This window comes from Anolis sagrei, chromosome 4 (assembly GCF_037176765.1).
Source record: "Anolis sagrei isolate rAnoSag1 chromosome 4, rAnoSag1.mat, whole genome shotgun sequence".
NCBI classification, from domain to species: Eukaryota; Metazoa; Chordata; class Lepidosauria; order Squamata; family Dactyloidae; genus Anolis; species Anolis sagrei.
The window spans coordinates 187,247,827-187,265,035 of NC_090024.1; the positions used below are offsets into that span (position 1 = coordinate 187,247,827).

At 40.1% G+C, this 17,209-nt stretch overlaps 1 protein-coding gene across 1 annotated transcript; it reads right to left on the minus strand.

The window, feature by feature from the left end:
• Positions 1-796: 796 nt before the first annotated feature.
• Positions 797-9,427, minus strand: SRSF3 (serine and arginine rich splicing factor 3). The gene is made up of 6 exons (XM_060773156.2): positions 9,243-9,427; positions 6,313-6,520; positions 5,498-5,632; positions 3,450-3,488; positions 1,909-1,995; positions 797-1,659 (listed from the first exon to the last, which is right to left on the minus strand). Exons 2-6 carry the CDS (start codon positions 6,516-6,518, stop codon positions 1,632-1,634), a joined length of 495 nt encoding a protein of 164 aa, XP_060629139.1. The 5' UTR covers positions 6,519-6,520; positions 9,243-9,427; the 3' UTR covers positions 797-1,631.
• Positions 9,428-17,209: the final 7,782 nt, after the last annotated feature.

The window sequence follows — 17,209 nt, forward strand, 5'->3', positions numbered from 1 at the left end:
GTTGAAATTCTTCTGTTTGTCAGAACTCCTAAAGTTCAGGCTTTGGATGATCATGTATGAATTTAATCCAAACGTACAAAAGCAGTCTTTTCTGGAGTACAAGATGGATGGACATTTTGGCATTCTAGTCACATGCCACAAATGGCTTCTGTTGTGGTTAAATACTACATGCAACATTTAATGTCTGACAGCTTTGTGGACGTTAGAAAGCAAAGCTTGGTGTTTTAACTCTTGCTTAACAACTTTTGTTTTTGGCATACAAGTTTGAGTGCTTCTTGACTGAAATGAATGCTCTTCTAAATATAAGCATGCTAAGCCAACCATTACTGTAGCTTGTTAAGATGTGTGATAGTAACAATTTAACAGGATGATCATGAGCAAGGAAATTCCCTTCACATCAGACACAGGTCAATAGAAGCTTTATGTTCACTGCTACTTATATACAAATACAGTCCTCCCTCCACCCTTTCTGTTTCAACTTTTGTGGATTTGAATCTACAGATCCTCAAATATGGATCTATGTTCAGTTTCTAATGGAAGTTCACCAGTCATGCTAGATCTAGAATTTCTAGAGATGTGTTCTCTTCGGGTAAAAAGCCCAATTTGTTTATTTGTGGTTTTTCACATTCACTGGAGACCTGTGCTCCGGTGAATGTGGAGGGCCAACTGCAGTCTCATAGCAGATGACTATCCAAATACAGAGACAGTGAAACTATAGCTTCAAAGTGGTCACAGCGAAAGAGCTAACGCTCACCTAAATGTTTATATTTGTCAGATATAAAAGTACTTAGAACAATTTGTAACCAAAACTTTAATCCAAAGATCTCAAAGAGTTACAGTGACATGACAACTTATGCACAAAAAGGATGTTTTTTGCATCTACAATGTACCCTTATGCATCTACCTTTACCCAGTCATTTGTTCTTATTTTGGTCTGAGCAACAAAGACAACTATTATGCAGTTCATTAATATTTTAAACAGTTAAAGAAGCCCTCCACACAAAAGTACAAAACTTAATCTACACTTTACAGAATAGAAGACAGCTCTGACTAAGCTGGTATAAAATCAGAATTGTAAAACATTTTTAGAAAAGTCTAACTACAAGGCTGTCGGTTCCTTTGCGCGCTATTGGCATGCACCTGTCCACTACTCTGGCAAACTAATTAAGCCTCTGGGTCCCACTCTGCATAGATTGCTCAGCTGTGATTGTGACAAATGCTCATGATTAATAGTCCATGTGTTGCAAAATTTCTTTCAAGTTTAGATCCTGTGAAGATGCCAGATCACAGTCTAAAAGATTAAGAACATTTGTCACTGCATGGCTTTTGAGGTTTTATTTGGTAGGTCTATGCAAGGTGATTTCATAACATCAATGCAAATCAAAGTTATGCCTAAGGGTACACTGTAAAATAACAAGTTTTATTACACTTCATGTGACCTGCTTAGAACCATATACAGATTCACAACTTACATTTGTCACCTGTTACAAGAGACAAGAAAAACAGAATTTGACAGCTAAAACATCTTAAAAATGCACCAAGCTCATGAAGTCTTAAAGAAAACAATGTTCTGTACATACTCCTCTCTTCAGATTGAATGTGACTTCCTGTACAAGTCTCTTCCTTGTGTCCTACTTCCTGTCATTTGACCTGGAGCGGCTACACAAAATAGATATTAAAGATTTTCAGTTAAACAATGCAAGTTGAATTCATCAATAGATTTTAACATAAAAACCTTGTAATGCAATTGTATTCATGCTGAACTGACACTTGGAAATTCATCTTGATCAAAAACATACATATACGATTAAATAATCTTAATTGCTACATTATTTAAATTAATCTAATGAGAAGTTTTTTTGAATAAATTTCTTGACCTACTGTTTGGACAGTGAGTAATGTTCTTACCTACGAGATCTGGAAAACGAACGGGAAGGCTTATGATTTCTCTCCCTTGACAGTGATCGCTCTCTCCTCCGATCTCTTGAAAGGGACCTGCAAGACGCATATTTAGAATTACAGGCGAACTCTCATTAACCCTCATGCAGCAAGACCAAAGCCTTCCATTGGGTGCTGTATTTTAAACATATTAATGTATTATTAAAGCTGTAAGTTGTGCCTAGAATTATCCTAATGACAATTCCACAATGTTCCCACAATTTGTTTTCAAGTCAGGAGCAACCTGACAATCTGCAAGTTGCTTCTGGTGTGAGAGAATTGCCCATCTGCAAGGACATTGCCCAAGGGACGCACGGATGATTGATGTTTTATCATCCTGTGGGAGGCTTCTCTCATGTCCCCACTCTCCCCAGATTCCAACCACTGACCTGTTGGTCAGCAGTCCTGCTGGCACAAGGGTTTAACCCGTCCACAAACCTTTTAAACAGAGGGCCAGGTCACAGTCCCTCAAACTGTTGGCGGGCCAGATTATAATTTGAAAAAAATACGAATGAATTCCTATGCACACTGCACATATCTTATTTATAGTGCAAAAACATTTAAAAACAGAATAATTAAAATTAAGAACAATTTTAACAAATATAAACTTATTAGTATTTCAATGGAAAGTGTGGGCCTGCTTTTGGCTGATGAGATAGGATTGTTGTTGTTATTGTGTGCGTTCAAGTAGTTTCATACTTAGGTTGATCCTGAGCGAGGGCTGGATAAATGACCTTGGAGGGCCGTATCTGGCCCCCGGGCCTTAGTTTGAGGACCCCTGGTTTAACCCATTGCACCATGCAGGGCTCCTACAATGAAAATGCCAACATGTATTTTTGCTCCAATACTTTAGATTGGCTGAAAAAAGACATAGCCCAATAGGAAAAAGCAAAACATTTTAAAGAAAGAAACTGCACACATCAAGTGGCCAAAATTATGAGTGGCAGAGAATGTCTACATTGCAGGTTTAGCTCTATGTGGATTACACAAAAAATGGCACTTGAGGGAAGAAAATATTCTGTTCTGATGTATGAAACTAACAGTTTATGGAAGAATACTTTAAGCTGGCAGACCTTGAAAAAATATTTTCCATCCACTTTAGTTTAACTTTTAATTTTTACACAAATTGTTGATTTTGATGCACATACAATGGTGATTTTTGTACCTGAATGGTGCACAGCTTCAGTGTGTTAGGCACTCTTCAAAGTCCATTTAGTTACACATATTTTGTTTGAAGAGTAATTCAGCATTTTTATTTCAAAAACATTTCAAACACAAGGCATCTTCATTTATCACATCTCTTTATACTAATGAACCCCCCAGAAAAAATGTAAGAGTGAATTCAGATTAGGCTATGATTTTTAAAAAGTCAACTATTTGTATTAAATGTTAAAATTATACATTTTAGTTAAGTCAGTTTTTGGACCACCAAGGTTACATTTAAGTAAAGCTCCCCATTCAACATTTGATTTTTATAGAACTCATATTCAAAATCCAATATTAACAGTTACCTGCTGCGGCTACGAGAGAAACTTCTCCTTCGTGGAGATCTACAATCAAAAACAGCAAAGTGAGTCTTTTCATCAATCCAACACTGCTGGTGTGAGGCAATTCCCAACTTGTCAAGTCACTGTTGGGCCCAGTGAATGTGCCAAGATAAATAGCACCCATCGTCCAGCAAAATGGAGAGATTAGGGCATTAAAAACTCAGCGTCATCAGAATGTTTCCAACCATGAGTTTGCTTTAACTAATTCCATGTCATAGCAAACCTGTCCAATGCAGCACTTCCATCTGAACTAAATCCACTGCCTAGAACACTATACCAAAGTCCCACAAGTAGTTCCAAAATTAGCATAAACCAGGATTTTGGAACACATGCAAGGTTGAATCCTTAACAGGACATAAGGTAGCTGATGAAAGACTAATACACACAGTGACAAAGCCATCAAAACTGAATCATTTGTGAATGTAAATTTTAACTGTCACAGTGTGCTCAGTCTAGAAGAATAGTAGTTTGCCCAGTTTAATCCCAAAAATAATTGTTTTAAGTTCTGAAACTGTTAGTAAAACAATTTAAAGGTGAAAGGAATTGGCAGATTTTTGCAAGAAAAAGCTAAGTTAGCAATTAAGTGGTTGCCATCTTGCATGCAAATATACTGTTTAGTTTTTTACATTAGGTTTCCTTAGCACCCTTAAAAGTTTTATTCAAGCAACATATGTATGTTACCACGAAATTACGCACAGCCAGCCTTTGATTGAGAAAAAGTAATTACTTATAAGCCGCTTACTCCTTATTTTAACCAGCAGTAAACTGTATAAGCAGGAAAAACTTACTAGTTTTTGGTTTCAACAAGCTAGAAATGGTGAGGTGAGGCTGCCGGACTGACTGCCAAGAAGAATTTGCTGAAAAGGTTTTGCCAGATGTTGCGTTGTATTTAGTTGGTTGGCGAAGGGGGTGTTGTGGATTTTTCCTGCTTTTTTGTTAGCCGAAGGCTGCTGCTGTAGTTGTTGTGAAGACATTTGGTAAATAAACAGCTGAGCTGATTGGCCGGGAATGTGTGGGCGGTCGAGGTGGCTGCTGCCGATTTGGTTAAGGTTGGAGAGAAGGCTGAGAGAAAACAGCATGCTCGGGAACCAAAGGGCGGTGCAACCTGACGACTGGCCATGCCTGGGTCATGTGAAACGACACCAGCCAAGCTGAATGGGGCGCGCTGGTCACATGACGCTGAAAGGGCTAGTTGACTGGCTAATGCAGACTCAGAGGGTGGTGAGAAGAGACATGATGGTGACTCTGTAACGGGTTCATTTTTTATTAACAGATGGACCAAAAAGCATAAAAAAATGAAAAACAAGCCATCAGTACAACCATCTATTAGCTAACAAATACTCCTATTGTGTTCTACAGTGAAGGGGACTATGGCTCACTCTATCTTGAATGGACTTCACCTGCAACAGGCTAAGATTTCTGCCCTTGCCAGAAACCTGGATTTAAATATTGTAGTGAATACTTAACATCCAACAAACCTGTCTGGATCATTGATTGCGTCACTAAGAAAAAAACCTTTATTTTGGAATTTAGTATTGTGGCACTACAATGGAGTCACATTTCAACTGCTTGTGACTCTCAAGTCTAGCTAAGCAACTGCTGATTGCTTTAGCATTTTTAAAACAGTTGCCTGCCTGGCATCATTTGTGATTACAGCAGAAAAATATCTTGAGTGGAAAAAAGCCAAACAGCTGAATGTAATGTTTATCAACAATGGAATAAAGAAAAGCAAAAATCAAGTTTGAGTACTGGGAAGAAAAAAGAAGCAACTAGAAGATGAACAGACTTCGGGAGGAAAGGTGATAATCCATGTTAGAGGGAGCTATCAACTGGTATAGATACCTAAGGATAAAAGTCAGTGTTCAACAGTGTATCCCTCTAACACATACTTAAGGAATTTAAAATTTGGTGATTCAATAGTGACATACATCCACAAGCCTTTTAAAAGCCTATTATGACAAAACGTTAATATTGCCAAAATCTCTGTTCAAGTTTTTTTTAATGCCAGATACCTGCGGCGAGGTGGAGGACTTCTCCTGCGATAGTCATCTCGAGGACGCCTACCCCACGAGGGAGGAGGACCACGGTTTCGACTACGTTTTTCACCATTAGACAGCTCCACTCTGACACGACAACCACAAAGTGTTCTGCGAAATAAATTAGCTATTGTTAAAGTCCAGAATTAATTCAGCCAAATGTGCCAACATCTAAAAAGAAGTCCAGTCTACTTCAGAACCAAAATATATTCCAAGCCTCCATTGTTACTGGAGATGATAGCAATAACGATTTTATTTCTTATCCACCTTTCCTCGTGATAGCTTAGTTTATTTGATTTATATCCTGCTTTTCTCCAAAAATGGTACCTCAAAAAGGCTTGCAGGGTAAGTTTAAAACAAAACATCTAAAATCTCTATGAATACAGAAGAATGAATGTTTGAACCAACATGACATTGGCCTTCAAAACGTAAAAGTATTTGAAGACTTAATCATTAGCTGTCGATACATTTATGAAAAGAGCTCCCAACCAGCATTTTAATTTAAAAGAACTGCAACTTCTAGAGGCTAAAGTACTGCACATTTGCTTTCCAAACAACTCCCCTTACCTATGCAATTAATTATAATTCACACTAATTTAATACATTCTTATACATTCTTATTACTTCCCATTCTAGGACATCAGTGTTATTTCAGTGTTTTTCAACAATGCTGAATTGTTTTAGTGTATTATACAATTTTTGCATAACATACAAATCAAGGCTTTAACCACAACTAACCTATATGCCCCCAGAACTTATCTCTAAGATGTAAAAAGCTGGGGGGTTTTTACCTCCCATCTAGCTCTCTCACGGCATCAGCTGCATCACGTGGGTCTTCAAATTCAACAAAAGCAAAGCCAGGGGGATTCCTAGCCACCCATACACTTCGCAGAGGTCCATAGTAGCCAAAAGCCCGTTCCAGTTCCGTTTTGTTGCCATTGTTCCCAAGGTTACCTACGTAAACCTTGCAGTCCAGCGGACACGAGTCACGATGCATCTCTACAACATGATCAAGTAAAAAATGTTGTCAAGCTTCCACTATTAGCACATACTAAATCCTGTGATGTTCACTCCAGTGGGGAAATGTAGCATGAATAAATCTGACTGTTCATTTCAGAATATGTGCCTTCAAGTTATGTTATAACAATAACTATTTTATTTTTATACCCTGCCATCATCTCCTCAAAGGGACTCAGGGCGACTCACATGCAGGACCAAGCCCAGAGACAACACGGTTTACCAACTAAAACATAATTATAAACATAGTAACGTATCACAACCCAATTAATCAATTAAAAATAGCAGGGTATAAAAACTTAATTGAAATTTATAGAAAGTAAACCTCGACAATCAGTGACCAGAAATACAGTGGAAATAATCAGAATTAGTGAGGGCTGGGCATGGGCTCGTGCAAAAAGCAGACTATAGTCCCCCCCCCCTCCAAAGTTAGTCTGCTGTTATAGTTGTTGCTAGTTATTATTGTTACGTATTGTCAAAGGCCTTCATGGTCGGAATCACTGGGTTGTTGTAAGTTTTTAGGGGCTATAGGGCCATATTCTAGAGACATTCTCTCCTGACGTTTCGCCTGCATCTATGGCAAGCATCCTCAGAAGTAGTGAGGATGTTGTTTTCGCTGTTTTATGTTGTCTAAATTGTTTTACTTTGTTTTTAATTGTATTCTGTCTTGGGACCCCGAGTCCCTTTGGGGAGATGGAGGCGGGGTTGAAAAATAAAGTTCTTCTATATAGGGCAAGCGCTGGGGGTAAAGTGCCGAGTACAACCTATCCCTCAATTAGGTCTGGGCATTCATGAACAGGGACCTAACCATCAAATGCACACTGACACATCCAGGTTGCAACTCCATGGATTACATACTGTTCTTCTGGGGGAAGGAATATTCAAGAGGTGGGTTGTCGTAGGTTTTTGGGGCTATATGGCCATGTTCTAGAGCAGTGGTTCTCAATCTGTGGGTCCTCAGATGTTTTGGCCTTCAACTCCCAGAAAACCTAACAGTTGGTAAACTGGCTGGGATTTCTGGGAGTTGTAGGCCAAAACACCTGGCGACCCACAGGTTGAGAACCACTGCTCTAGAGCTATTCTGTCCTGACGTTTTGCCTGCATCTATGGCAAGCATCCTCAGAGGTAGTGAGGTCTCACTACCTCTGAGGATGCTTGCCATAGATGCAGGTGAAATGTCAGGAGAGAATGCCTTTAGAACATATATAGCCCAAAAAAAACCTACAACCCAGTGATTCCGGCCATGAAAGCCTTCGACAATACATTCAAGAGGTGGTTTGCCAATTCATTCTCTGAAACATACCTTAAAGCAGTGGTCCTCAACATGTGGGTCCCCGGATGTTTTGGCCTTCAACTCCCAAAAATCTTAACTGCTAGTAAACTGGCTGGGATTCCTGGGAGTTGTAAGCCAAAACACCTGGCGACCCACAGGTTGAGAACCACTGAGCTAGATTCTCAGATACTCTGATATTACAGTGCTCACATATATTGCTGGGGAAAGAGAGGGACAAATATAGTTTGCAGTGAATGGCCTTTTGAAAATAAGGGAAGGGTCCTACTGTATGAAATACAGGATGTTTTTGCAGTTTAATAAACCTTCCCCATGTTTTATGATCGAGCAGTGATTCTTAACCTGTGGGTCCCCAGATGTTTTGGCCTTCAACTCCCAGAAATCTTAACTGCTGGTAAACTGGCTGGGATTTCTGGGAGTTGTAAGCCAAAACACCTGGGGACCCACAGGTTGCGAACCACTGTCTTAAAGCACTTAGTATTCATTGGAAGCCTCCCAACCAAGTGCTAACCAGGGTTTGTTTTTTTTTGTCGTGTCAGGAGTGACTCCTGGTGTGAGAGAATTGGCCGTCTGGAAGGACGTTGCCCAGGGGATGCCCGGATGACTTGATGTTTTCATCATCCCCGTGGGAGGCTTCTCTCATGTCCCCGTATGTTGAGCTGGAGCTGATAGAGGGAGCTCATCCGCCTCTCCTCGGATTCGAACCTGCGACCTGTCGGTCCTCAGTCCTGCCAGCACAGGGGTTTAACCCACTGCACCACCGGGGGCTCCACAGGGGTGACCCTGCTTAACGTCCAAAACAAGACAGGGCCAGAGGCCCCACTTTAAGGCAGGATGTTCATTATAAACACTCGTCAGCCTACAGATAAAGGCCCATCTACACATAATGCTGTTTAACTGCACCGAACGAGCCTACACTGGCCATATAATGCAGTTTCAAACAATGGCAATGTAGGTAGGGCCATAAAATGCTCTTTCCTGAAGCCGCTAATGTGAGTTCGGAAAGCCCAAATGCAGCAAATGAATAAATAGGGTGACTTTTCTGCATTTGAAATGTTTCACAAAAAAAAACAACTTGAAAATCCCCTGCGTCGATTGTCGAAAATAATGCTGCTCATCGGTGGGGAAATTACAGCTGGCCGGATGAGGAAAATAACGGCTTGTAATTAACGCCGCTTGGCGCCCAAGTAGGAAGAATTCGGCATCCATTTCTTCGACCTTCTCTTTTTAATGGTAGGTGCGTAAGAAAGAGCCCCCCGTGCCGAAGGAGCCAAGCCTTCCCTCCCACCCAGGGCCCCACCCCCCGACCGGGGCCTGGCGTTACTACTTCTGCTCCACAAAATGGCGGCGGCTCTTTGTCCGCCCTCAGGGCCGCGAGGCCTGCCACCCCGCCCGCGCCCCTCCCTCCCTCACCGGCTGCCGGGCCAGGAGCGCCAAGGGCTTCTCACGCTGCCTTTTCTTTTCCTGCCTTCGTCGCCTCTTTCTCTTTGTCCTTCGGCCCTTAAAGCGCGCTCGGCCTCGCCTTCTTTCCCGCCAAGGCCTGAGCTGTTAACCACCCTCGACTCTTTCGTACTGGACAAAATGGCGGACGGCAACGCCACGGTCTTGTATTTATATGCGTCCTGCCCATAGAGTCACGTGAAGAGCCTACCCACCAATGAGAAGCCGTGTCTTCAGTGATCGACATCTTCGAAACCCAGCTCCGCCCACACGAGCGGTAGCCCCTCCCCCTTTCTCCTGCCTCTGACTGCAGGCAAGGGCGCGGTTACCATGGCAATCTCTGTGAAGGGAGGCTTCGGCGAGGCCTACACAGAGGCGCGGGAGGGAGACAGATTTAGGCCTTTCTCTGGCACGCCATGTAGGGTGCATCTACACCAGGCATAGGCAAACTTGGGCCCTCCAGGGGGTTTGGACTTCAACTCCCATCATTCCTAACAGCCTCGGGTCCCTTCCTTTTCCCCCTCAGCCGCTTAAGCGGAGGGCCCAAGTTTGCCCATACCCGATACACTGTAGAACTAATGCACTTCGACTCCACTTTAACTGCTATAGCTCAATACTATGGAATTCTGGAAGTAGTAGTTTTACAAGGTCTTCAGCCTTCTCTGTCCCAGAGTGCTAGTGCCTCACCAAACTAAGCATCCCTAGATTCCACTGCATTGAGCCATAATAGTCAAAATGGTGGGAAACTGAATTAAATCTAATGTAGCTACACCTTGGGAGTGTCCACTCAAATCCTGTAGAGCTTAATTTTGAATAGACAAATTTAGAATCCAGCTATCGGGAGTCACAGTGAACTATATGCTAGAACCTGCTTCTGTGCTTTTAAATAGGAATAAAGGACATGTAGGATCTTGTGGGATTACATTTCCCATCATCCCTTATTTCCACTGGTTAGATCAGGGGTCCTCAAACCTTTTAAACAGAGGGCCAGGTCACAGTCCCTCAAAACTGTTGGAGGGCCGGATTATAATTTGGAAAAAATGAATGAATTCCTATGCACACTGCACATATCTTATTTGTAGTGCAAAAAATAATTAAAAACAATACAATAATTAAAAATGATGAACAATTTTAACAAATATAAACTTAATAGTATTTCAATGGGAAGTGTGGGCCTGCTTTTGGCTGATGAGATAGGATTGTTGTTGTTATTGTTCTGTGTTTTCAAGTAGTTTGAGACTTAGGTTGACCCTGAGCGAGGGCCGGGTAAATAACCTTGGAGGACCGTATCCTGCCCTGGGCCTTAGTTTGAGGAACCCTGGGTTAGATTATGATTTATGGGCAGGACACAATACAGTATCTTCACTGGAGATTTGAAAACATTAGACAGCTAAATGGATTTCTGCACGACGGCTTGACTAAATAACCATTAGTAACCATGGGAGCTTTTGCACAATCAAAACTTGTGCATCAGTTGCGCCCATACCTTGGGAAGTCAGGCTTGGCCACGGTGGTCCATGCTCTTGTTACATACTGAATATATTACTGCAACATGCTCTATGTGGAGTTGCCTTTGAAAACTGTTGGGAAGCTTCAATTAGTCCAAAGGTTGGCAGCCAGGTTTCTAACTGGAGGAGCGTTCAGGAAGCACACAACCCCCCTGTTATGCCAGCTCCACTGGCTGCCAGTCTGCTAACAAGCACAATTCAAAGTGCTGGCTTTGGCTAGCTTATAAAGCTAAACAGTTCCAGCCCAGCATATCTGTCCAAACACCTTGGAAGTTAAGATCATCTGGGGAGGCCCTGCTCTTGATCCCACCACCTTCACAAGCTCGATTGGTAGGGATGAGCGACAGGGCCATCTCAGTGATGGCTCCTCATCTGTGAACTCAATGAAATCAGGTCAGCTCAAGATGTGGCAGTGGGACCAAGCATTCAACCAGTAAATAGTATAATAAAGATAACGGACTAATGGAATTGACAACTGGACAATCCTTGGACTACAATCTTGATTACTGGATTTTAATTGATGTTTTAATAATTAATGTTTAATTGTATGGTTTTAATTGTATTTATTTATTTTTATATTCGTATGTATTGGCATCAAATAGCTGCCTGCTGTAAGGATGCTCCGAGTCCCCTTTTAAGGTGAGAAGAGCGGGATACACATCATGAGGAGACAGGAAAGCCTAGAGAAGACAATTATGCTGGGGAAAGTGGAAGCCAAAAGGAAGAGGGGCCGACCAAGGGCAAGATGGATGGATGGCATCCTTGAAGTGACTGGACTGACCTTGAGGGAGCTGGGGGTGGTAACGGCCGACAGGGAGCTCTGGCGTAGGCTGGTCCATGAGGTCACGAAGAGTCGGAGACGACTGAACGAATGAACAACGAGCGGGATACAAATATATGAAAAAATACATAAATAATAAATAGTATCCTTTCTCACTTTGGGAAGGCCCCACTTTCCCACACTTGCCTTTTGTTTCATTCTTATTTTTCAGTAGGCAAGTCTCTGTTTTGAAGTTAATTGTTTTGCAGGAAGCTGTACTTTAGTGGCATAATGCTATGGAATTGGGCATATGGTCTTGCAAGGTTTTTAGCCTTCTCAGCCAAAGAATGCTGGTGCCTCACCAAACTACAACTCCCATAAATTCATAGCACTGAGCCATGACCATTAGTGGTGTCAAACAGCATTAATTCTACAGTATAGGCACACCTCTAGTTTCTATTAAGCTAGAAAAGGCAGGAATGAACTTGCTTCAATTATCATTCTATGTGCTCTTTAAACTATTGCCATCCATGGTTGTGATGATGCCTAATTCAGCACTTTTGAAGCTATGTGATATGGCAGGCTGGCACTCTTTCAGTGTGTCGCTGGTATATATTTGCCCTATTGTTATAACATAGTCCCCTGGAAATGCACCACAGACCAGCACCTGATGGAATTATCTAAACACTGGATATTAGGTTGGTAAGAAATACAAGGCCAGGCTTTTTGTTGGTCGCTATTGCATTGGTAGAACTTTCTCCCAAATGAAGTCAGGCTACGTCCATTTTTGTTAAATTTCTTACATGCACTATGTAACATCTTGGGCTCTTACTATTGTGCTTAGTCTCTCTGTGTGTGCATGTTGAATGTGATGCTTCTGTTTCTAAATTATCATTTCATTGTACACTGCTTTGAAGGCTCTGGTAAGCAGAAAAAATAATTGACACTTAAGCAAGGAGGTAGACAAACATCTGGATTCATTTGCTTGCTGCATTTTATAATGCTTTTCAACTGGAGTGGGACACAAGGCAACTTCCAAAACTATTTAAAATATTTACATTAATATCAAAAAACAATTAAAAGCAGATTAAACATCATTAAAATACTTTAAAAAAACATATAAAACTCAAATGAATATACCTACCATGAAATAAACCTTGCAACTTACATTTGGAAACCACAGCTCTATACTAAGGAAACAACTTCTCAGTCTGACTCAGTTGCAAATACAGTTAATAGGGTACTTTGCTAATGTGCTAATGTGGTGCTTTGAAAGAGGAAGACTGCAAGTGGATTGATTCAATCAAGAAAGAGAATACTCTTGACTTGGCAAGAACTCATCAGAGCAGTTCCTGGGCGGGGCTTTTGGGGGTCTCTCATGCATATGATAGCCGTTAAGTTAAAGTCAAATATGAATTATAGCAACCCAATGCAAATTGCAGGTTGAATCCATGTTGTTGTTGTTTATTTGTTCAATCGCTTCTGACTCTTTGTGACCTCATTGACCAGCCCATGCCAGAGCTCCCTGTTGGTCATGGCTACCCCCAGCTTCTTCAAAGGCAAGCCAGTCACTTTGAGGATACCATTCATCCATCTTGTCCTTGGTCAGCCCCTCTTCCTTTTTCCTTCCATTTTCCCCAGCATCACTGTCTTCTCCAAGTTTTCCTGTCTTCTCATTATTTGGCCAAAGTACTTATTCTTTGCCTCTAAAATCCTTCTCTCCAGTAAATCCATATATGGATGGGCTACAATTGTTATTTGAGTCTTAGTGCTTTATTTTTCTTTTATTTATTAATTATTTATCACACTTTTCATCCAAATAAGACATAAAAATATAAATGATTTTTTTCTTTTATCTGTGGCTTGAGATGGGAATACAACATGGTTAAAACACACAGATAAAACACAATACTAGAAAGAGAGAGAGAGAGAGAGAGAGAGAACAAAATTAAAACACCAATACTAACCAAATGTAAAGTTACAATTTATAATTTAAAATTGACTGGCCTGCCAGAAGTATGGCATGTAAATAGTTTTCTATGCTGACAGAGTCATGTGAATTCAAATTTATTTCAAACTGTTCTCTATAATTGCTACTATAGATCTCAAATTAATTTTCAGACTTTTAAAAAGGATCCAATCACATAATGTACTTTTAGCAACTTAAAGATGTAGGTTCCTCATAGTACTTCACTAAATTGCCAGTTTTTGCATGAAACAAAAAGCCAAAACAAGGTCTTTATCACACCATCATGTTATACCACATTTTTCCATTTGAAAGTCACTTCAGCTATATTCACGATGATGATGATGATGATGATGATGATGATGATGATGATAATAATAATAATAGTTTTATTTATATGCCACCCCCTCTGCCTAGAAGGACTCAGGACAGCTTACAACAGAAAAAAACACAATACAGATGATAAACATACAACCAAATCAAACAATAAACTCACACAATAATTAAAATATAAACATATATATAAACATATAACATTAATAAAATTAAAAATGATAGCTGATTGTTGACACATAGTGTACACATAATACCCATGTCATTTTTGCAGTTTTATAATGTGATTTACATGTTTTCTTTTTCATCCACACCAACGCCATTATTACTATCCTGTTTGTTTCACCGCGTGTTAGAGTATTGGTTTATCTTTAAGCTGTTTTATTTTCTGAACCATGAAGTCTTCATTACCAACAATGCCATTTGTACCACCATTGGTTTCCCTTTAATTTTTTTAAAAATATTAAGGTATAATCACATGTCTATAGGATTTCATCAAAGCACTATAATAATACTGTGATGAAAATATGAAAATAATAATAATTAAAATAGTGTGGGTCCTTAATATCTGCTGGAATTTGGTTCAAGCACCCCCTATGGATACCAAAATCTATGGTTGCTCAAGTCTTATTATATTCAATGGTATAATAAAATAGTGTCCCTTTTATAAAATAGCAAAATCAATAGTTGGGTTTTGGATTTTTTAAAAAAATCAAGTCATAGATGGTTGAAACAATGGAGAGGGTTGACTCTATTTTATAAACAGTAACACTAGTGGTGACACTGTAGTGTGTAGTATCATAAGAAAACAGCAGAGGGGTCTTTGGGGGGAGCCTGCGCTGTAATGATGACTTCTGAATAGTGGCTTCTATAGGTTAACAGGTCAGGATTACACTGTTAATGCATTATAACAGAAAATCATTGATGTAAGAAAAAAAATTCAAAGGTTTCAAGAACACATAGAACATACAGACCACGAAACAAAGCTGTTCTCTAGGGAAATCATTTCCTCCTTGCCCAAGCATGAACACCACACCCACAATGCAATGATTTTCGCAATCAAACATGCACACCCCAACTGGTAACTGAACCATATCGAGAAAGGAAATCTTTAACGGATTATTTAAAAATCAAATTCCCAACCATTCTATAACATAACAACACATGACATTGTGTGATAAGGTTGAGGAAAGGTGGGATTAATCCACTGCTATAACAATATTACATCATGATGTGATAAGCAGCAAAACCAGTGGGAAAACAGCACAACCATTCAAGGCAGTTAAAATTATGAAACCCAAACTCATTTTTTTTCTTGACTTTCTGCATAACTTGCATCTTTCTGTATACTGTATCTATTTCATATAAAACACACACACACACACTGTATAAACTGCTTTATAAAATGCATCAGGACAAAGGTTGGCAAGCCCCTCTGGTGTTTCCCAAGCCTGGTAATCAGAAAGTTCATTGTTTATATATATCCAGAGATAGGTGACTTTCTCGTGTCAGCCCAGGTAACCCGAAATTGTATAGTTATATGGTTTCCTTGAAGCTGAGAGATTGCTGCCCATAGAAACAGCAGCTCAGGCCATGTGCATTTGTTAAACCTTGTTACTGACAACCAAACCTTTGATTGTCCGAGACCGCCACCTTTTATTCCTTGCACCTTTGGCTTCGGAAGCTCCTATCATCATTCTATATGAAACTGGACAGTTGAGCTAATCAAAAGCTTATTAATATTTCACTGGCATTCTCTCTTTAGATTACGCCTCCTCTCAGGTGTCACATCAGCTGATTAATTCCTGGCCAGCCAATCCATAGCCATCATTTCCCCGCCAAAGAGACTCCTCACCTGAAAGTGGCATTCCTGGCCAATCAGGGCACAGATCCTGGCTGACCCCTCTCTCAGCTAATAAGGGAAGGGAGAGCGAGTTTTGAATAGCTATCAAACTCTATAAGATGTCTTCCTTTCTCTGTATGTTTATGCTTCTACATTTTAGAGTATGCTTCTTGTACTTTCTTCCTTTTTAACCAAATTGAATTAAACCTCTGTGGCTTGTGTTAAATCTGGTGAGTTGTTTTTCTGTCCTGGCCCATTTGGTTTAGCATATGCTCCCTGGACAGAGATCTTATCCACAATCCTATCTTAACCACTACACCGTTATGTGGAACCTGGTTCAGCTGGTTTTGCAGCATATGGTCCATGGTAAACACAGCAATGGGAAATTTCTGTAGTGCCCTCCCTTCCCTGGATGTCCTAAATATGTGTTTATCTTGCTTAATGGTTAACCCAACCCTAGGGTTTCCTGCCATAAGCCCTTAACACAGTTATGGATACATAGGAATCTCCATCTTTTCCTTCCATCATAGAAATATAGAATATTATTGCCCATTGCCTAATTGATGGGGCTTCTGTCCACTGCTTATATTGAGTTATTGAAATTCTAGTAGCTCTTTTCCTATATTATGCACTTAAATCACACAATTTATTAGGAGGCCACATTTTGTTATATAAGCATTTGTGGATACAATGTTAATGAAAGCTTACACTAGAAATGTCTTCTTTCTACTTAGTTTCAAAGGTGTTACAGGGTTCTTCTGTGGTCCAGCTACACTGTTTTATAATCAAGTTTCAGAATGCAGGCTAACTGCATTGAACTGGATTATATAGCAGTGTAGACTCATATAATGCAGTTGGATCTGCATTATATGAGTCTACACAGACCATTTTAATGCAGGTCAAACTGGATTATACGGCAGTGTAGATGACCTTAGTTTTAAGCACTTATGTGACACTGCTTGACTTTGCCGCCTAGTGGTGAGAAAAGAAACCATTACTTTTGGACTACTTATGAAAACAGTTGCCCCTCTGCATTTGCAGACTTAGCTTTTACAGATTTGATTACTCACATATTTGATTAAAATGTTCTCTAGGAATCTCTAGATCTTCTGGGTATGATGCATCTGGAAGTTGACCACAGAGATATACTGGAAGACCTAGAGATTCTTAGAGATAATGCCTCTCTTAAGCCCCTTCTACACTGCAATATAAAATCCAAATTTATTTATTTATCGTGTCAAAAGCAAATTGAGGATACAGTTATAATGTATGTATATATATATCACACACACATATACATACATACATTATAACTGTATCCTCAATTTGCTTTTGACACGATAAATAAATAAATTTGGATTTTATATATATATAACACCACAAAGTTAAAATCTTGTTATTATGCTAAATTTCCTTTGACCAGAAGCTGGCCACTTCAAGTGCCTCTGGTGTCGCTGTAAGAAGGTCCTCCATTGTGCATGTGGCATAGCTCAAACTGCATTGCGAAAGGTGATCTGTGGTTTGTTCTTC